Raw genomic sequence first — 20,003 nt, forward strand, 5'->3', positions numbered from 1 at the left:
AGGCTGAAGAGTTTCTCAGGTCCTGCACTCTTGTTGGAATTGGGGGTTACGGTCCTTCACTCGAATCAGCCTTTGCAGAGCGAGTACAGTGCTCTTTCTTTAAGGGTTTGTATGTGTCGAGCGGCTTTGGGGGCGCGTAGGTACTTTTGGGTGAATTCTTAAGGCACCACTCGCCTCTTTGAGTAAGGTAGTTCTGAGGCCCACCCAACTGCGAAATTCCATTCTATTTTCCTTCCACAGGGAGTTCCTCCGATTGGGAAGGGCCCCGAATTTCCCCGAGCGGTAGGAGGTGTGGAGGTTCGCTCCGCGGGGGAGCCCCGTTCCCAGGAGGATTCGGTGATCTCTGGGGGGCCAGGGTTTCCTCCCCGTGGGACTTCAAGGCTGCTCAGAGCCACGACTTGGAGCCACATTTGGCAAGCGCCCGAGCTTTTATGGGGCAAAAGGGAGCAAGGGTCGCGATCCGGGAGGTGCCCCGACAGCCGGGGCTCGGGGGAGGCGGGGACCGGGCCAGTGGCCGGCGGGGTGGGCCCGGCGCGGGGGCGGCGGGGCGGGGCGAGCGCGGCGGGCCGGGGGCGGGGCCGGGGGCGGGGCCGGGGGCGGGGCCAGGCGCGCCGCCCGCCCGGGCCTAGGCCGCCGCTGGGCCCCGCCTCGCCCGGCTACGCAGGCGGCGGGGCTGCGGCACGAGCCGGGCGGCACCATGGCGGCGGCGGCGCCTGCTGCTGCGGCGGCTTCGTCCGAGGCGCCGGCGGCGGCTGTGACGGCGGAGCCCGAGGCCCGGGACGAGGACGGACGCGAGGTTCGGGTGCTGCAGAGCCTGCGGGGCAAGATCTGTAAGCGGGGGCCGGGCTGAGGGGCCCGTCCCGTGGCGGCGGCCGCGGGGCTGAGGGGGCGGCGGGCGCTCGTGGGGGGGGGGGGGGGTGGCCGCGCCGAGCGGCGCGGGGATGGCCGGCCGGAGACTGGGCCTGGGGTCTAGGGCCGGGGCCGGCCGAGGCGCGCCGGGAGGGCCGGGCACGCGTGAGGCAGGAAGGGGGGTGTGTGGAGGGAGGCGACGCCTCCACAGGGCGGCGTGGGCTGGGGCTGCCCGACGCGGGCGACTGTGGAGGACGCGGGCGTCCGAAGCTCCGCGGGCCTGAGGTGCTCGGCCGCGGGGCGCGGCTGGGGGCGCGTGTCGGGGGGCGCTGGGAGCTTCCGGCCTCCCGCCGGCGCAGGCCTCCCGGGGGCCGCGGGCGCCGGAAAGCCGCCCCGAGGTGGGACCCCGCGGTAATTACGGGAGCGCGGCCGGAGGAGGAGGAGGAGGAGGAGGAGGAGGAGGAGGAGGAGGAGGAGGAGGAGGGCGGGGAAGCGCGGCTGGCCGGAGGGGAGGGGGCGCGCTGCTTCCTGGGCTCGCGAGGCAGTGGGAGGTTGAAAAAGGCGCCCCGAGCTGGAGGAAGCGGGCGGCCCCGGGACTTGGGTCCGCCGCGCGGGGTGTGCACGAGTGAACGCGCGGGGAGGGGCTCGGGCCCGACACCTGTGCTCGCCCCACCTCGCCGCGGCGGGGACTTGAATTGAGAGACAGCGTGACTGACAGGGACTTCAGGCAGGATGTAGTGGCTTCCTGTGAGCAGGTCTCAAAACACAGTCATCCAGCCCGCACTGAACCCACTTAATTCTTTTCCTTCTCATGCATTTAATTGTTACTTTTGTGAGTGAGCCGTACTCGTTGACTAAAAACATCATTTTGCTCAGAAGCGTTGCTGTAGTCTGGCCTTTTAAAGTTCAATCGTTTGGACATTTACAATGGACCCTTTGCCTTTTTTCCCCCACAGACGATTCAGACAGGCTTTTCCCCCTCCTTTTTTGGGTAAGATATATCAATAAAAACTTTTTTTTCCCTTTTGCTGCAAATTAGCTTTATTTTCTTTATCTTCACATTGTAAACGTGCTCATTTTGCACGCGAATAACCCTCAGTAGTCAGAGGTACTTTTCACATTGTATGAAGAAAATCGTATCACATTAATATGACAACATTGTTCATTCTTGTGCAGAATGTAAATTTTTCCTTTTCTTGAATAGTGGTATTATTTATTGAGCTTGATTTTTCTACTTTCTTCATGTCAGTTTGCTCCCCCCTTTGAAGTATTTGGGATTTTATTCAACCTTGGAAACAAACATGTCAATTTTTTTTATTCTCAGGAGTGGTCCTAGGACCCTTAAGAGATTACAGTTCTTAAAACTTGGAAAATGACACCAGAGTAGTAGATTCTTGTCTGTCTGTATCTAAGTTCCCAACATTGAAATTAACCTTTTAGGGTGTAAAGTCATCTCAAAATTCAGATTAAATATTCTGTTTAATATTTGCATATTTCCAATACTAATATTTGAGAAAGCTAGACATGGTCAGAATTCTCCCGTTGGTCTAATTTTACAAATTTTACAAATTTTCACCACTTTACATTTTAGTGAAAATTGATGTTCAGTATTGTCCTTTGGAGCGTGGAAGTGCATACACACAGATACTGGAATTGAAGGTTAGACCTGGGCAGTTTACAGAGGAACTTAATTACCCTACACTTTCACCTGCTGCATGACAGTGCCCACTGAGAACAGATTCATAAGGAGTTATCGCTGTGAATGAATCTTGGATCCACAAGCAACAAAAAACACAGCTTGGTTTCTATGATTTAGAGCACCTCCACCACCCAGACTAGGATATTGATCATCCAATTGCTGGGAATATTACTGTTGTAACCTTACTGAAAGTATTATATCTGTTATTCCAATCAGCTCCTTGCTTTTTGAATTAACTCAGTTTATTGTTCATGTAATGACGTGTATGTTTCATGGAAAAAATATGTTAGGATACTTACATACAGGAACTTCCCCATGCCCTCTCCATTTCTTTGCTCTTCTTTTAGTGGGTGTAACCCAGAGATGGTTGATCTTCAGAACCTTGTGAAGAGATGCTGTTCTCTGTTTTCTGAAACTTACGTGGGTTTGCAGGGTTGGGGTTAGGGAGCTGGAAGGGTCTTTAGCCAGTGCTAAAGTCACAGAAGTGGGATGATGGTGATTCTGACAACGAAGTTATTAAGCAACTTGGGGGTTGAGGTTCCCATGTCAGCTTTCCTTCTTTCTGCACGGGGAAACCTCAGAGAGTGCCTGGAGAGACACTGGCAGATTTCAAACTACTGATTGAGAGCCCTTGATCTGGAAAATTAGTGATCCGTAGGGCTGAAAGTGAGCCTGGAAGGAAACCTTTTTCCTGGACTTAGGTAGGATCCTTTAACTACAAACTATTCCAACAAAAAGTGAGGATCGATTGATTTATATTTACCTTTAAAATCCTCAAGGTAATGGTCCACAACCTTCTTTAGGGTTTTAATTTCTGTATTAATTTTCCTATATACTTCACAAAGTAAAATAACAGACTGACAGATTGAATAAAACATTTTTGTGGCCAGTTTCATGTAATCATGTGCATTAGGAAATCAATGTTGCTGAATAATATTTTGCCTTATGTGCTGAGCCCTAATTGCCTGAGGTCATTTTAGTGCCCTTGGAAACCTTGGCATTTTCAAGTGGTCTACTTCCTTAAATGTATTCAAGAGGTAGGTTTGGGTGTTGGATCCCCTGTGGCTGTCAAATGAACCCTTGATTAAGGAAATTGGAGGTGTACTCTAGATTCCATTTTTTTTGTCTAAACTCTGGGGAACAGTGGATAGCTGGTATGTGAGTGCACCTGAGGCGTATTTATACTTCCTTTCCCCCCTACCTGCCCCACCCCCCCCAAAGACCACACAGCCCACACACAAGTGAAAGAAGGGGGCTGGGCTTTTTTCCTTCACATACACCTTCTTTCAGGCTTCATGCTGTTATTTTGTGACCACTTTTTTGGGTACTGCATTTGTTAAGTTTGCTCTTGTCCAAATAAACCAGATTGTAAAAATGTTGCTGGAGCAGAGGGCCCATACCACTTTATGCATGGATTTATCTACTCAAGGGAGACAATCTAAGGCTTTGTGTTTTTTGAGATTCAAGATCTGTGGGGCTATACTGTGTCCCAGAAGTCACTTGATCACTTGATTTCCCTCATGTCTTCAGACCAGGAATGACCTAGGCTGTTTGACAAAGTAGGGAGCATATGTGGGGTATGGTTAAGTGCGTAGTCTGCTGGGCTTGAATCTCCACCAATTTCCAACTTTTGTTAATCGCTGTGTACTGCTGTATTTTCAGGTGTAAAATGGGAATAGTAAAAACACCTGTCTCATAGGATTACTTTATGGATTAAATAAATTCCCCCTCCCCCACAGCCCTCTCCTTTACTTTGCCCAGAATCTAGGTCAAACATGGACCAAGTCTTAGGAAGGAGTAGAGTAGAAGATAAAAACTAGTCTTTTGTCTGGTTTTCTTGACCAACATGTATGGGTATTTCCTGATGTACAAAGCTGATTAAAATCAGAAGACCTGTATTCTGCTTCATACATTGTTAATTATAGTCATGTTATTGTAGGGGTTGCTCACTTACTTTTGAGTTTATCTTCCTCATCTTTAAAATGGGAATAATATTTCATCACTAACCAATGATTTGATCCTTCTGCTGGGGAGTGTTTGTCTCTTTTCTCCCACCCCTTATTTATGTCAGGGAACCCCTCCTACTCATCCTTCAAAAGGCCACTTCATGTTACCTGCTGCCCAGAGGCTTCTTGGGGCGCCTTATCCCCATCTCTGTCAGAAGGCCCTGGTTAAGCCTTCCTGCTGCTGGGGAATCACAATTCCTTGTCCATTTCCTTATTACAGCACATTTCATAGAAATCATTTGTTTATTATTGAACCATGAGCTCTACCAAGGTTCTTGTTCTTTTTTTCCTTTTTTTAACTGTCCCGGTACCAGCACAGTGCCTAGAGCAGGGTGGGCACTTTAGGAAATGCCCTACCTCACAATGTTAACCTCAGGGTGATTTCATGTATGACTGGATACGAAGTGTTTTGTAAATAATACAACTAAACCAACAAGAAAATGATAGTATTACTAAAAGAAAACTACATGGTTTTGTTTCTGGAAGTTCATCTCTTTCACATTCACGATGCGCACTAAGCTAGGAGTCCCTTGAGTTTGAACTGATGCCAGTGGCCTCATTAGGAAAAGGATTAAACTTTTCTAAATGCTCTGATTGGTTATTATTAAGGTATTTGAATATTGTTACTGATTGGTTCTAGAGTATGGAAAAGAAAATCTCATACTGTTTTTATTTAGCATGGCAAATTTGAATTTTTTTGGTTATAAAGTACAAATCAAAACATTTTATTGACCACTCAATAGAGTTGAGAGGGAGAGATTAAAAAGGGTTTATTCATGCTAAGAGTTCATTATTGTCAGAAATTTGAAGTGAGATGAGTGATTTTAAGATGGAGGAAGAATCAATCTTAGAGATGAATAGAAACTGAAGAGAAAAGGGTTCTTTGTAAAATTCCACAGAGCAGTCTGCTAATCATTTGCTCTGAAGAAGACAGGAGGTAAACCCTGATGAGTTCATAGAGTTTGTGTGTGTGTGTGTGTGTGTGTTTTAACTTAGAACTCTTTGAATAGACTCTCTTAAATGACTGTGGAACTAATGAAGCTGGATTAAAATTATATTGATTAGTCAAAGATGTTAATCCTATTTCCTTGTTAAGGTGCTTTACAAAATTATTTGGCAATAATATCAGATTACATGTTTTATCTAAATGAAGTTCTGTGCTCTTTTGGGAACTGCTAACAAAGATTTGTTGTGCACTCATAGATTAATGTAAATTGAGAAATTTTGTATGTAAATTAAGGAACTTTTATCAGATATCTTTAGTTTTGTATGCCGTTAAGTCATCACAAATCCCTAGCTAAATGACATAACTTATAAGGTTATACCAATTTGCACACAAACATCAGTGAACTGTAATTAACAAATTTGTTATTGTAGAAGTGGTTCTAACAATGCCATTAACAATAGGACCACACTGGGTGAATTCTTAACCTTCCTAAGCCCCAGTTTCCTTACCTGTAAAATGAGAGGTTTGGATTTGGTTTTTAACATCCTTCTAGCACTAAGTCTTTGGGTTACTGCTTTTAAACTTTTACCATAAGCTTTAAGACAGTATCTCAGATGCCTTTATTTTAATACTTAAATGTATGAAGTACACCTCTGTTGCAAAAGATCCACTGTTCTAAAAATATTTATCCAAGGTTTATTAGATAGGGTTTTTCTGAGTCCTAAAAATATTTATTTATTTATTTTCTGTGACCACTAATTTATTTAGTAGTACATAATACATATTTGAGTACCTGCTAGGGCACTAGTCCACCAGCTTGTGAGTTGGGCCTAAGCTGTGACTAGAACAAGAAAGGTCTTTACTGTTTCATTCTTAAAAGCAGTAATTGCTTGGGAAATGGATGTGGCTTAATCATTTGGGCTCCCATCTACCATGTGGGAGGTCCAGGGTTTGATGCCCAGGGCCACCTGGTGAGGGCAGGCTGACCCGTGCGGCAAGCTGGCCTGCGTGGAGTGCCGACACAAGCGGGAGTGCTGGCTGATGCAGAGAGCTGACGTAGCAAGATGACACAACAAGAGACACAGAGGAGAGAAAATAAGATGTAGCAGAACAGGGAGCTGAGGTGGCGCAGGAGAGTAATTGCCTTTCTTCGGCTCTGGAAGGTCCTAGAATCAGTTCCTGGACCCGCATAACGAGAGAGTACATGCAGACACAGAAGAGCCCGTGGCAGGTGGATGCAGACGGGGTGGGGGGACGGGGACGGGGACGGACAGGGGGGTAAATAAAGAAAAATTTTTTTTTTACAAAAAAGCAGTAGTTGCTTTTAGACATGTGTTCTTAGAGAATTATGGAAGTTTAGAACTGGAAGGAAGAGAACATACCTTGTTCTGTCCCCTCATTTCACAAATGAAGAAATTGACAGACACCAGGGTTACACATTAATGACCTATTGGGGCTAGTCCACTGCTAACACAGTTCTTTCTAGAATGCTACATGGGATTAATTCACTACTGTGAATGTTACAAATATACTGGGTTTAATATATGAAGATTACATTGTCAGTGATCTGTCCAAAAGTGGTAATAAATTTTCATTGTGCCATCTAACATTCTTATCTGTTCATTCTTAAGAACTTCGTGAAGTGGTTAGGATTAGTGATGAAACTAGGTTGTGACCTAGGTTGAACCTGAATGTTTACTTATTTGTGTCATCCTCTTAACTCAGCTATTTTCAGCCCTGATTGCCTATCAGTATCATTTGTCCATCTAAAAAAATTCTGAAGCCCGGCTCTATCCAAGACCTACTGACTCAGGTTTTCTTGGGTGGTAAGTGGATGTCATATTTTAAAAAGTTCCACAGTGGGAAACGGACTTTGGCCCAGTGGTTAGGGCGTCTGTCTACCATATGGGAGGTCCGCGGTTCAAACCCCGGGCCTCCTTGACCCGTGTGGAGCTGGCCATGCGCAGCGCTGATGCGCGCAAGGAGTGCCGTGCCACGCAAGGGTGTCCCCCGCGTGGGGGAGCCCCACGCGCAAGGAGTGCGCCCGTGAGGAAAGCCGCCCAGCGTGAAAAGAAAGAGCAGCCTGCCCAGGAATGGCGCCGCCCACACTTCCCGTGCTGCTGACGACAACAGAAGCGGACAAAGAAACAAGACGCAGCAAATAGACACCAAGAACAGACAACCAGGGCGGGGGGAGGGTTAAATAAATAAATAAATCTTTAAAAAAAAAAAAAAAGTTCCACAGGTGTTGATATGGTGATACTGGGTAGCTTAGATGGTGAACCTCTGTTTTTTCCACTTGAACGGTCTAGCCAAAAACTATACCTAAATAACAGCTGTCTGCTAAAGGATACCTATAGAAAGTTTGATGTGATCACAGGGAGTTTTTCATTTATTTGCTTATTGTTTTTAAGATTTATTTGTTTATTAGATATGACAAATATCTGGTGCAAAATTCAAAAGCTCCTAAAGAGTATACCTTGAAAATAAGTTTTATTCCTTCCACTATCTCCTTTGTAGTAGGTGGGGACTCAGTTGCTTGAGTCACATACACTTCCCTGTCTACATATTTTCAGAGCCATTTTTATTTGTTTTTTTGTGTGTGAATTTGATAATTTTTTTTTTAAGATTTATTTTTTATTTATTTCTCTCCCCTTCACTCCCCTCCACCCCAGTTGTCTGCTGTCTGTGTCCATTTGCTGTGTGTTCTTCTGTGTCCACTTATATCCTTGTCTGTGGCACTGGGAATCTGTGTCTCTTTTTTTGTTGTTGTGTCATCTTGCTGCGTCAGCTCTCCGTGTGTGCGGCACTACTCCTGGGCAGGCTGAACTTTCTTTTCGTGCTGGGCAGCTCTCCTTACGGGGTGCACTCCTTGTGCGTGGGGCTCCTCTACGCGGGGGACACCCCTGTGTGGCATGGCGCTCCTTGTGCACATCAGCACTGCGCATGGGCCAGCTCATCACACGGGTCAGGAGGCCCTGGGTTTGAACCTTGGACCTCCCATGTGTTAGGCAGATGCTCTATACGTTGAGCAATGTCTGCTTCCCTGATAATTTCTTGTATACTTTTTTCCTTCTGGGCTATCAGTATTGTTTATTGATTTGTGGGAATACTATGAAGTAAGGAATTTAGCTATTTGAAGTTTTTTTGTTTTTTTAAGGTACCGGGGCTGGGAGTTGAACCTGGGTACCTTGTATGTGGGAAGTTGGCACTCAACCACTAAGCCACATGGGCTTCCCTGAGTTGGTATTTTTGTTTGTTTGCTTGTTTTGTTTTGTTTTTTAGGATGCACCAGAAACTGAACCCGGGACCTCCCATGTGGGAAACAGGCACTCAACCACTGAGCTACATCTGCTCCCCAATGAGAGTTGGTTTTTTGTTTGTTTTTAGAAGGTACCAGGGATTGAACCCTTGGTCTTGTACATGGGGAGCAGGCACTCAACCACTTAGGCTACATCCATTCCTCTGTTTGAAGATTTTTTAAAAAATTAGATGCTTTGACTGATGCCTACATATATTCTTGTGGAGAAGTTGATTGTGACATCTGGTGAGGGCAGTCAGTTTTTGGTTTCATTTACTTATATAATGCTTCACATTACAATAGAGGTGGAAAAAGAACTGTTTATGAGGAAAGGTAAGTGAAGACCTAAAACAAGAGTTAAATGACCATCAAGAGTTGGGAGAAAATATTTGCAACATATCCCAGAGATGAAGCAAACACTCTGTGCCAGGCAATTTTAAAGAATTTTATATGTAGCTAATTTAATCCTCACAGTAACTCTGTGAGATGAGTATAGTTATTATTCTCATTTTACAGATGAGGAAACTGAGGCACAGAGAAGCTAGGTAGCTTACCCAAGATCAGACAGCTAGTGAGCAGTGGAACTGTCATTACTATCAGGCACACTAGCTTTAGAGTCCATCCTGTTACTCTTACTATGCTGTGCTGCCTCTCTATTTATTAGAGTATGAATATATAAAGAATTCATATGAATTAAAAAAGAAAAAGACTAGTAGAAAAACAGAAAATGCTGGATAGGCATTTCACAGAAAAGGAATCAAAATGGCCAGTAAACATGAATTTGTGAGTTTGAGCACAAATTAGGAAAATATAAATAAAAAGTCATTAGTTTGTGAAAAAAGAAAAGTTTAATCATTTTAGTATTTGATGAAGGCTTAGGGAAACAGGTACTTCCCCCACTGCTAGCATGAGTTTAAATTGGTAAAGAAATATTTCAGGGCATTTTGGTAGTATCTGTTAAAAATGTAAACATATTTTACCTTATGCATTTCTATTTCTTCATATCTGCTCAACAAAAACACTTGTACATTTGCAGAGGAGGGTGTGTACAAAGATGTTTAATGTTGTCTTGTTAAAAAGGAATAGAGACAACTTAAGTGTCCGTCAATAGGGAAATAGATAAGTAATACGTTCATACATTTCATAGCAGCTAAAAAAGAATGAGATGTATCTATATGATGAAAGGAAAGAATTCCAAGACATTGTTAAGTAAAAAATACAGGTTGTTAGAGTGCTATTTGGAGTATCATATGTATTTTTTTTAAATCTCAAAATATCTTTTCTACATCTATAGAAAGAGGTCTGAAAAGATATTCACCATTGGTTACCTCAGTTATGTACAAAGAGAATTAGTCTAATATATGATGGTATTTAAAAAAATTTTTTTTTGTATTATGTTATAAAAAACGACGTGGTTTAAATGAATTTGAGGGAAACAGACTTGGCCCAATGGATAGGGCGTCTGCCTACCACATGGGAGGTCCTCAGTTCAAACCCTGGGCCTCCTTGACCCATGTTGAGCTGTCCCATGTGCAGTGCTGATGCGCGCAAGGAGGGCCCTGCCGTGCAGGGGTGTCACCACGTAGGGGAGCCCCACGCACAAGGAGTGCGCCCCGTAAGGAGAGCCGCCCAGCGCGAAAGTGCAGCCTGCCCAAGAATGGCACCACACACATGGAGAGCTGATACAGCAAGATGATGCAACAAAAAGAAACACAGATTCCTGGTGCCACTGATAAGGATAGAAGCAGTCACAGAAGAACACACAGCGAATGGACACAGAGAGCAGACTGTTCGAGGGGGGGAGAGAAATAAATAAAAAATAAATCTTAAAAATCAAATAGATGAATTTGATGCAAGGTTGGTCTGTCTTAAGCTTTGAGAGTCTCTCTTGCTCTCCTTTTTGAAGGCTATCCTGTCTGCTAAAATAAGAGTAACTAAATATTAGGTTTAGTAACATTTTGAGTGTGCATAGAAATAAAGTCAAGTTTTCTGTCAAGTTTTTGGGTAACTTTTTTTTTCTTCTTTTTTTAGACACTGGTCCCAGGGATTGAACTTGGGACCTCAACTATGGGAAGCTGTTGCACAACCACTAAGTTACACTGGCTCCCCATCTTTTTATTTTGATATAATTTCAAACTTAAAGAAAAATTGCCGAAGTAATACAGTAAACTCCCGTATACTTTGCCTGGCTCAGCAGTTGTTACTTATGTTTGAAAAGTTGACTTAAAAAATAATAAATGCTTTGTTTCAGAGGAATGTGGTAAAAAATGTTCTGAATAATTTTGATCCACAAATATATTATGTATGAGTGGTACAGAACCTCTTAGTTCTGAGTTTTTATTTTAAATAAAACTTTCTTGGTGGACGGGTGAAATGAACTAATGTTTATTTAGTATTATTCTTCTCCAGGTGCCGTGTTAGGAATCCTTGCAAATTTCATTTAATCCAGCTTCATGAAGGAGATTGTTCTTATTCCTATTTTTAGAGATAAAGCAGCAGGCAGATTATTTGTGAAGAATTTTAAGGGGCATTGCCAGGTTTCTAGAAGGTCTTTATATTATCAAAGTCTACATCCTTTTCTCTATCAAGTTGCCTGTCAAATGGTTTATTGGAAAGATTTGATGTTACGCCTAAATTGGTCATGGTTGAATATAATAGCAAATCAATAAAATTAGATTGTTTGCTATAAAAATTTTATCTTTGCTACTGTTTTTAGCTGTCACAAAATACTACTATTCTTTCTGCTTTACTCTGCTCATGTGTATTTGTACTTGTGAGTGGTTCTCAAACACACACACATACCCATACACATACACATGCACATGTGTGACTGAGATGTCTTTGTGTCTAGGTGCCACTTTTTCCTTCTTTTGAAAAGCAGTAGATCACAGTGAGCCCCACTTTGTCTCCCTGTATGTCATTAGCAGAAATAGCAACTAAATCCCATATTTGGCCTGTCCATGTAGCCCCAAGCTTTTTTGGCACTTGGCTTTGGGCTTTTTCTTTGCTTGCCACAACACCAGGCTCCCATGGGCCATCTAAGAACCTTGATAAGCTTTATGTAGCTTGTGAGTACCCTTGGCCTAGCCAGGGAGAGATTCCCTCCATATGTACTTCAGAGTTTGGTTTGCTACTTGAGAAGGGGGCTATAGGGAGCTTAGGGCCCAGTACACATTCAAAACTGAAACCGGAAGTGAGTGAGGCAAACCACAGGAGGATCCTGCCCACAGATGGTGACGTGACGGATCTCCATAACCCATGGACACTTCCTGGCAATACCTTGCGAAACTTGCCTTTCATGTATGAGTTTCCTAACTTCTTGTTCTAGACTGTGTTGCAGTCAGAGTTGATTAATAAGATAGCAATATAGATGTTTTCTCACTGAGTCTAGGCTGACCTCTTAAACTATGCTGGATTCCTGGAGTCCTGTGCCCACACAGGTGCTTGTTTTAGGCACCTTGATGAATGCAGAATACCTTAATTTTGTGATGGAGTAGGAGTACAGTATTAGTGAGAGTTATTATTCCCTATTTCCTTAACCTCCTGGTCCCAGATTATTATCACAGTGCCTTGTTCTTAGGCAGAACTAAATTTCTGACAGGAATTATTTAATGTGTTGAGTTTTTTAAGATTCTCAGCTGAATGGGCTTATAGAATCTCAGATTATGTTTTTTAAAGATAATTTATTATTTACTAGGAGTGAGAAATTGCTTGAAAATTGTTACCTGATCAGACTAATCTGTGGATTGGGAAACGTACTTTCTAGTAGATATACCAGCAGTCACCATATGTCTCTCTGTTCCATTTCTCACACTGCCTGAATAATATTACAAATGTATAACTTTCCAGTGGTGTTTCAAAGTTATAACTCAAGAAGAAAATAACATCTTCATATTTTTTTTTCTCTTCAGTAGTTCTTAACCCTTTTTTTTTCCTGCCAGCCATTCACCTAGGGCAATCTGACATACTCTGAGGGAGGGGAATGTCAGACTCTTTGGAAGGTCAAGTGTGACTGAGGCCGCTCTTTTCTTTTTCCCATTGAAAATGACTACTATAGATTAGTGACCAAAAGGAGCTCTTACCTTGTGCTAAAATTTCTTTATCCTATACATCTTTATCCCATAAATATAATATTTATTATATTAGGTATAAAGTATTTGTTTCTAAATGGGAGAAAAATGTAGCATATTGAACAAATGGTTTTCTGCTACTTTTTTAGTAATCACTTATCCTCTCTGGGCCTAAGGTTCTTTTCCTCTTCTATATTAATTTAGAATAGCAGATTTTCCAATTTTATAGGGTAGTTGTGAAAAGATTAAATGATTGTCCTCTGTACTCAGTTAAGGGTTGGCTACAACTTAAGCAGAAGTGATAATCAGTAAAGTGTTAATATATTTTCATAGTTTTCTAGATGAATTTTAGTTAATATAAATATGTGTACATAATTAATTTCCAGCTCTTATAGTATACATCAGATTGAACTGGCATTAGATAGTAATATCTGGAAATCGGATTTGGCTCAACTGATAGAGCATCCAACTACCATATGGGAAGTCCAGGGTTCAAATCCAGGGCCTTCTTGACCCGTGTGGAGCTGGCCCGCGTGCAGTGCTGATGCGCGCAAGGAGTGCCATCCCACACAGGGGTGTCCCCCGTGTAGGGGAGCCCCACATGCAAGGAGTGTGCTCCAAAAGGAGAGCTGCCCAGTGCAAAAAAAGCGCAGGCTGCCCAGGAGTGGCGCCGCACACACAGAGAGCTGATGCAGCAAGATGATGCAACAAAGAGAGACAGATTCCTGGTGCTACTGCAAGAATGCAAACAAACACAGAAGAACACAGCCACACAGTGTATGGATACAGAGAGGAGACAGTGGTGCAGTGGGAGAAGGGGGGGAAATAAATACAAAATAAGTTAAAAAAAAAACAAAATAGCAGTATCTAAAAATATTAGAAATCATTGGTACCCTGAGCCTTTTTAATTTCAAGTATTGTCTCAGAATTTTAGAGGTAAGGGAAATCTAGATGATTTGTTATGTAAAGGGTTACTAATGCAAATATCTGCAGAGACCAGGCATAATGAAGTAAGCCAGGTGGGATTGTTTTGATTTAATAAGGGTTTGTTTGTCTACAGTTTCTGTCTACTCAGAACTGTGTTGCCAGATCTTTGATTATTAAAGAGAAACCAAAAATCCAGATTTATTTATCGTTTTATTCTCCAGGTTTCTAGATGTTGGCCACAGATTCACAAAATCTTTTTTTAAAAGGTACTGTGCTAGCAAACAAAATAAATCTCTCACCCAACTCCCAGTTTGTGTTCTCTAATTCATCCCCCTTGTTTTGGAGATGTGGAGCCTGAGGTATAGAAAGGCCAGGTGTTTTTCCATGTATTTCCTATAACAGAAATGTATTACTTCTGTTTTAAAAAAAGCCTCAGTAAATAAATAAACTAATGAACTCCTCTGGTGTATCTAATTTTAAATTACAGATTATTTTTGGTTAGGGCTCATGGCTTGGGTAAAGGGAATTGTATTCAGATGTTAATTTTTAGGAATTGCTAGTCAAAGAAGATTGCCAATTGTTACTGTATACTGAGTGCTTACTCTTTTCTAGGCATTGTGCTAAGTGCTTTTACATTACTTGAATTAATGCTCATCACAACCCTGAAGCATTATAATGACCTCTTTTTATTTAGGGGGATTGCAACTAAGGACAAGTGAAACTCAGATATCTGTTTCCAAAATGCTTTCATTTAACTTGCTTTACTATACCAATACTGTATATGTTTTCAGAATTATGAGCACCTATTATCCTGTTGCAGAACTTGAAAGTAAACTTGGTAAGAAAATTTGAAAGACCTTCTAATATGTTAACATTATATAGGATTATCTTATTTATGTATGACTAGGTGGCACAACAGTTTTAAAATTTTACTCTGAATTTGTCAATGCCAGAAACTGTATTATATTTTAAAATGTACATTTGATTCATTCTTCTTCATTCCAGTTTTTGTTGTAATAGTAAAGGATAAAATTTGCATATTTTAATATCTTTTCCCCATCTAAAGTTCTAACTCTGTGTTTATGTTTATATTTCTGTTATTAGAACATCATATCTTGAGTCACTCAGGCCAGTTGCTGCCCCAAACCTGTGAATTCTTTTTCATTTCTTTCATTTTCCCTTTCCTCTCCATTTCCCTTTCATTACCTTAGCTTAGGCTCTTGTAACTGTCAGGGTACTTTTCCCGAAGCATAGTTCTAAACACACAGAACTATGAATGAAGTTAAAACTCCTTAGCTTGGCATTTCAGACTCTCTTTGATTCTCTTCTTTACAATCTTATCTCCTCATATGCCCACTTATCTCCCTTATACTTTAGCCAAATGCTTCTTTGAAGGTGCTCTTGTTCTTACCTCCAGAACTTGTTCACATTGTGCCTTTATCCCAGAATTTAAATCCTCAATTCTATATTTTGAAAAAAATATTGTGTCGTTTGGAAGAGGTACTGCAAAGATTGAATGAAGTAATAATGTATGTGAAGTCCTTAAAAATAATCTCCTATATTAATGTATTAAATTTATTCAGTAAATGGTAGCTATTATAATTGTGCCTTTTCCCCAATCCAAATAATCTTAATTTTGGGATCATCTTGTCCAGGACCCTTGCCCTTTGCAAGGGGGATTAATTCCACTGGGATATGTGTTGGCTTGTACCCCCTCTATTTAAGGTATCTTTCGAAATAGACCTGGGCGTAAAGAATAGTTTCAGACAGGTTCTCAGTGGCTGCTGTATTCAGAAACATCTTAGGAGTTAGAATAGAAAGGCTGAAGGCTTTGGAGTTTGATTTATGTCAAATCACCTTACCAGCTATAGAAACATGATTTAAAAAAAAAAAAATGAAAAAAGGAATAGTAGTACCTCACAGGGTTTTTGTACAGGTTAAATGATAAAATGTTGAGAAAATATTTACCTTTGTGAAGCATCTAAGTACTTGATAAATACCTACCTTCTTTTCTTATCTCAGTTTGCCATTTCATATGGTGCCCTTTCCTGCTTACAGTTATTACTAGCATGCCATGTATTTTTACTTACTTTTCTTGTATATTATGTATCTTCCCATTTATGTTAGTGTCATGAAAACATGAAGTTTTGTCTGTTCTGCTCACTTTTGTATCCCTAGCATCATAGTAGATATTTGAAAGTGCGATTTTCTAGCATTGGTTTGTTTATTTTTGATGACATCTATGTGTGAATTCTATTAAGATTTTTCTAGTGCTTTTGATAACTGCATATAGCAGACTTCCTTTTTTTGAGCTCTTAGACATTATCCTTGACCCCTCTCTTTTTCTCAAACTACACATCCAAAATATTAGTAAATCTTGTTGGCTCTAGCTTCAAAATATGCTCAGTTGACCACTTATTACCATGTCCATGACTGCCACCTGGTCCAAATGATTTCTCATTAGCATTATTATAATAGTCTTTTGCTTCTACCCTTTCCTTTCTGCAGAGTGATTCTTCTAAAACAGAAGTTTGAGTATACCTTTCTTCTGTTCAAAATCCTTCAGTAGCTTCCCAGCCCACTCAGAAAAGTTTGAGATTTTCCATTGGCTTACAAAACCTTGTTGAATCTGCCACCACCCCCAGCTTTTCCTCATCTTTTACAGTGTCCTCCCTTTCCTAACCTTGCTTATTGTTTTTCAGCCATACCTGCTGCCCTGCTATTCCTCCTACATTCCAAATTGTAGGAGCCAAATTGTAGGCTCTCTCAGAGCCTTTGCCTATTTTATTTTCTCAATCTCTCTCTTTCCCCAGATAACTGCATGACTCTTTCCCTCATTTCCTTTCTTCAGGCATCCACCCATATGTCTTAACAGAAAGGCCTTCCCGATTCCCTATGAGAAGCAGCATTACTCTTCTCCCTCTCTTTTTTTTAATAAATCAATTTTATTGATACATAATAGTAAAGCATATAATCCGTTCTCCCTCTCTTTACACTCTGGGCTTGGCACCCCCTACCTCTTTCCCCTATTTTGTTTTCTTCCATGGCAATAAATATTTGTTTCTTCTGTGACAATAAAGTATTATATACTTGTTCAAGAGTTTGTAATGCCTGTCTTCCCTGTCTAGATTGTACAACAGCTTCATGTGAGCAGACTTCTTTTTATTCACCATTTTCCCCCAGCATTTAGAATAGTGCTTGGCATATTGTAGGCACTTAATAAGTATTTGTTGAATGACATACAACAAGTGCAATACAATGTGATTACTATAATGGAAGTACATATAAGGTGCAGTAGGAACATAGGGGAAAGAATGACATGATTACCTAGGAAATGGAATACATTACAAACAAGGGTACCCTTAAGAAGGCCATTTTAGGACAAACATGATAACATTCCATTACAAAGAAAATACCACTGCATATGTGCAGTGCATGAGAGAATGCAGTGTCTTCAAGGAACCAGAAATACAGTACTGTTGGAGCATAACTTGTGGGAGTAAAGATTAAGTAGATGAGATTGAACATTTAATAGATGGGGCCAGATCATGAGTTTCTTGTCCTGCAAGATGGGCACTGATAAGTTATGTGAAGCCATTGGAGACTTTCAAGCAAGGTTTACATGTTAGAGAGGTAACTCTGGCAACAGTGTGAAGTATGGACAAATGGGAATGAAAGCATGACACAGCAGTTTATTTAAGGTATTTATGATGTGGAGAAACAATGACTATCACGTGTAGGTAAGAAGATATTTCATTTATGGATAGACAGAACCCATATGTTTGGCGGCTTGGCCCAGTGGTTGGGGCGTCTGTCTACCACCTGGGAGGTCTGTGGTTCAAACCCTGGGCCTCCTTGACCCATGTGCAGCTGGCCCATGCGCAGTGCTGATGCGCGCAAGGAGTGCCGTGCCACACAGGGGTGTCCCCCGCATAGGGGAGCCCCACATGCAAGGAGTGCACCCCATAAGGAGAGCCGCCCAGTGCAAAAGAAGTACGGCCTGCCTAAGAATGGTGCCGCCTACATGGAGAGCTGACATCAACAAGATGACGCAACAAAAAGAAACACGGATTTCTGTGCTGCTGGCAACAACAGAAGCAGATAAAGAAGACGATGCAGCAAATAGACCCGGAGAACAGACAACTGGGGCAGGAGTGGGGGAGAAGGGGAGAAATAAATAAATCTTTAAAAAACAACAACAAAACCATAGGTTTGTGAAGGTGTTCCTGGAATATTTGGAGTACATTTGTAAAGGAGAAGAAATCCCCAGTGGAGGATTATTCTGTTTATCTCTGAAAATCTGTGGTTTAAGAGAGGAGATTAAAAAAAAAAAAATTATTTTTTTAAGTCATCGTATAGACTTGAAAAGTGCTTAAGGAGTGCCAGTTATGAATTCAGCAAGAAGGGGTGGTATTTTAAAAAATAGGTTGTACTAGCCTTCTTTATAGAGGAGCAGTTGACTATTGATAATATGGCTCTTGGTCTTGATTCATTGTTAACGGAAACAGTGACAGTTGTAAATACAATCACATTCACACTGTTCGCTGTAAGTGCAGTATATCTGCCTTTGCATATTGCAGTACCCTGGCATGCACAGAATTTTTAAAATGAGGGATAAATTAAAAGCATTTCTCCCTTTAATTGAAATAAAAGTAAATACAATTTCCATTATTTCATTTGGCTTGCCAGAGTATCATATCTCAGCAATATTTTGGATGTTACTTCAAGTTTATTACTTTAGGGTCAAGATATGATTTGTAAATTTAGGGATAAGAGAAAGGTATCCAAAATGGTACACATGACTTGAACGTTGAAAATTTGAATTTGACACTCACAAATTCACAAAAATACAGTACTAAATTATTGAGCATATTTAAAAAATAATATCCAAATGCCACAGTAGAAAATGAAAAAAGCTTTCCAAAAGCATATGCATCCATAAAGAGAATTAAGATCTAGTTGTCTCTATTTGTCAAGTTGAGACGTTCAACCTTTCACCTTTTGAGTGTGCTGTGTTATTCAGCTCACTATCTGATGGAGCAAAGTATTTTGCAGTGAGAAATTGCTTCATGATTTCTGAGTCCATGTTTGATCCAGATAGCCGCAGTGAGCTGACAAATCTACCAAACTCTGTTGACAAGTAATCTGAGTGGAATTTTCAAATTTCTCAGAAATGAAGGGTAAAAAAAGAAACTTGTCAAGATTAGGAAACAGAATAAACTCTAGCTAGTTTAAGCAGAAAGAGATTTAATAAAGGATTGTAAGTGGTTTACATAGCAAGTTAAACTTTTAGAAATGGCATTCAAAATTGGGAACAAATGGGGCTCAAGTGGTTGAGTGCCTGCGTCTCACATGGAAGGTCCCAGGTTCGGTCTGCTGTACTTCCTAAAAACAAATAACAAGCAAACATGAAAAAATTAACTCAGGGAAGCCCATTTGGCTCAGTGGTCGAGTGCTGGCTTCCCACATACAGGATTGGGGTTCAATCCTGGGCCCTGGTACATCTAAAAAAAAAAAGTCACATTGTAGCTGGGATATATACCAAGAGAGTTACCACCTCTTTTAGGATCAAAAACGCATCTGCAAAATTGGGAAGCTACAACTTATAGTTGCTTGTTTTTAGAACTCTACCACCTCTGCCATGCTCAAAAATATGGTACTTTAGGAAATAGCCATTGTCTGATAGCCACCTTGATCTGTAAGCTATTGTGACTGCTGCTAGCTCTAGAGGCAGTCCACACCTGCGACAACCTGTACGGACAGAATGGATGCCTTCTGCCCTTGATATCGGTGACACCTCTGACTGGATATTAGGACTTCTGCAAATACTACTGCAGAAAACCTGGACATCTTCCTGACAGTGCTTCCTAGAGAAGAATCTACCTTAAAACACAACCTTTCCTTTTTTGCCATCCAAATTTTAGCGAGTGTATCTGATTTGTGGAACTTAAACCATACCCACAACCCTAGCTGTGAGACTGGAAAATACAGTTTTTTGGCTTCTTATTTATAATACAGGAAGGCAAAACCTAAAGGAGGTTTAAGTGGATGCTGAACACCAATCCTCCAGAGCTGACACAGGTAATAGAACCTGATTCTCCTTAAGGCTAGTCCATCATCAAAAATGCTTTAGCTACTTTGAAAAAGACTGCAAATAATACCATCAAACACTGTTGATAAGCTCTTACACCTCTTTGTTTTTAAC

General features: G+C 41.4%; 1 protein-coding gene across 3 annotated transcripts in view; it reads left to right on the plus strand.

Moving 5' to 3' along the window:
- The first annotated feature begins 628 nt into the window (after window positions 1-628).
- RASA2 (RAS p21 protein activator 2) overlaps window positions 629-20,003 on the plus strand; it is a 136,630-nt gene continuing 117,255 nt past the window's right edge. For 2 of the 3 annotated variants that reach the window (XM_058295089.1, XM_058295090.2), the window contains exon 1: window positions 634-830. In XM_058295089.1, the coding sequence (XP_058151072.1) occupies window positions 698-830 (133 nt within the window). In that variant the 5' untranslated portion in view covers window positions 634-697. Of the gene's footprint in view, window positions 831-20,003 lie in introns of all 3 variants that reach the window. The other variant, XM_058295088.2, reaches the window with a different exon arrangement.

Source organism: Dasypus novemcinctus, chromosome 4 (assembly GCF_030445035.2).
Source record: "Dasypus novemcinctus isolate mDasNov1 chromosome 4, mDasNov1.1.hap2, whole genome shotgun sequence".
NCBI classification, from domain to species: Eukaryota; Metazoa; Chordata; class Mammalia; order Cingulata; family Dasypodidae; genus Dasypus; species Dasypus novemcinctus.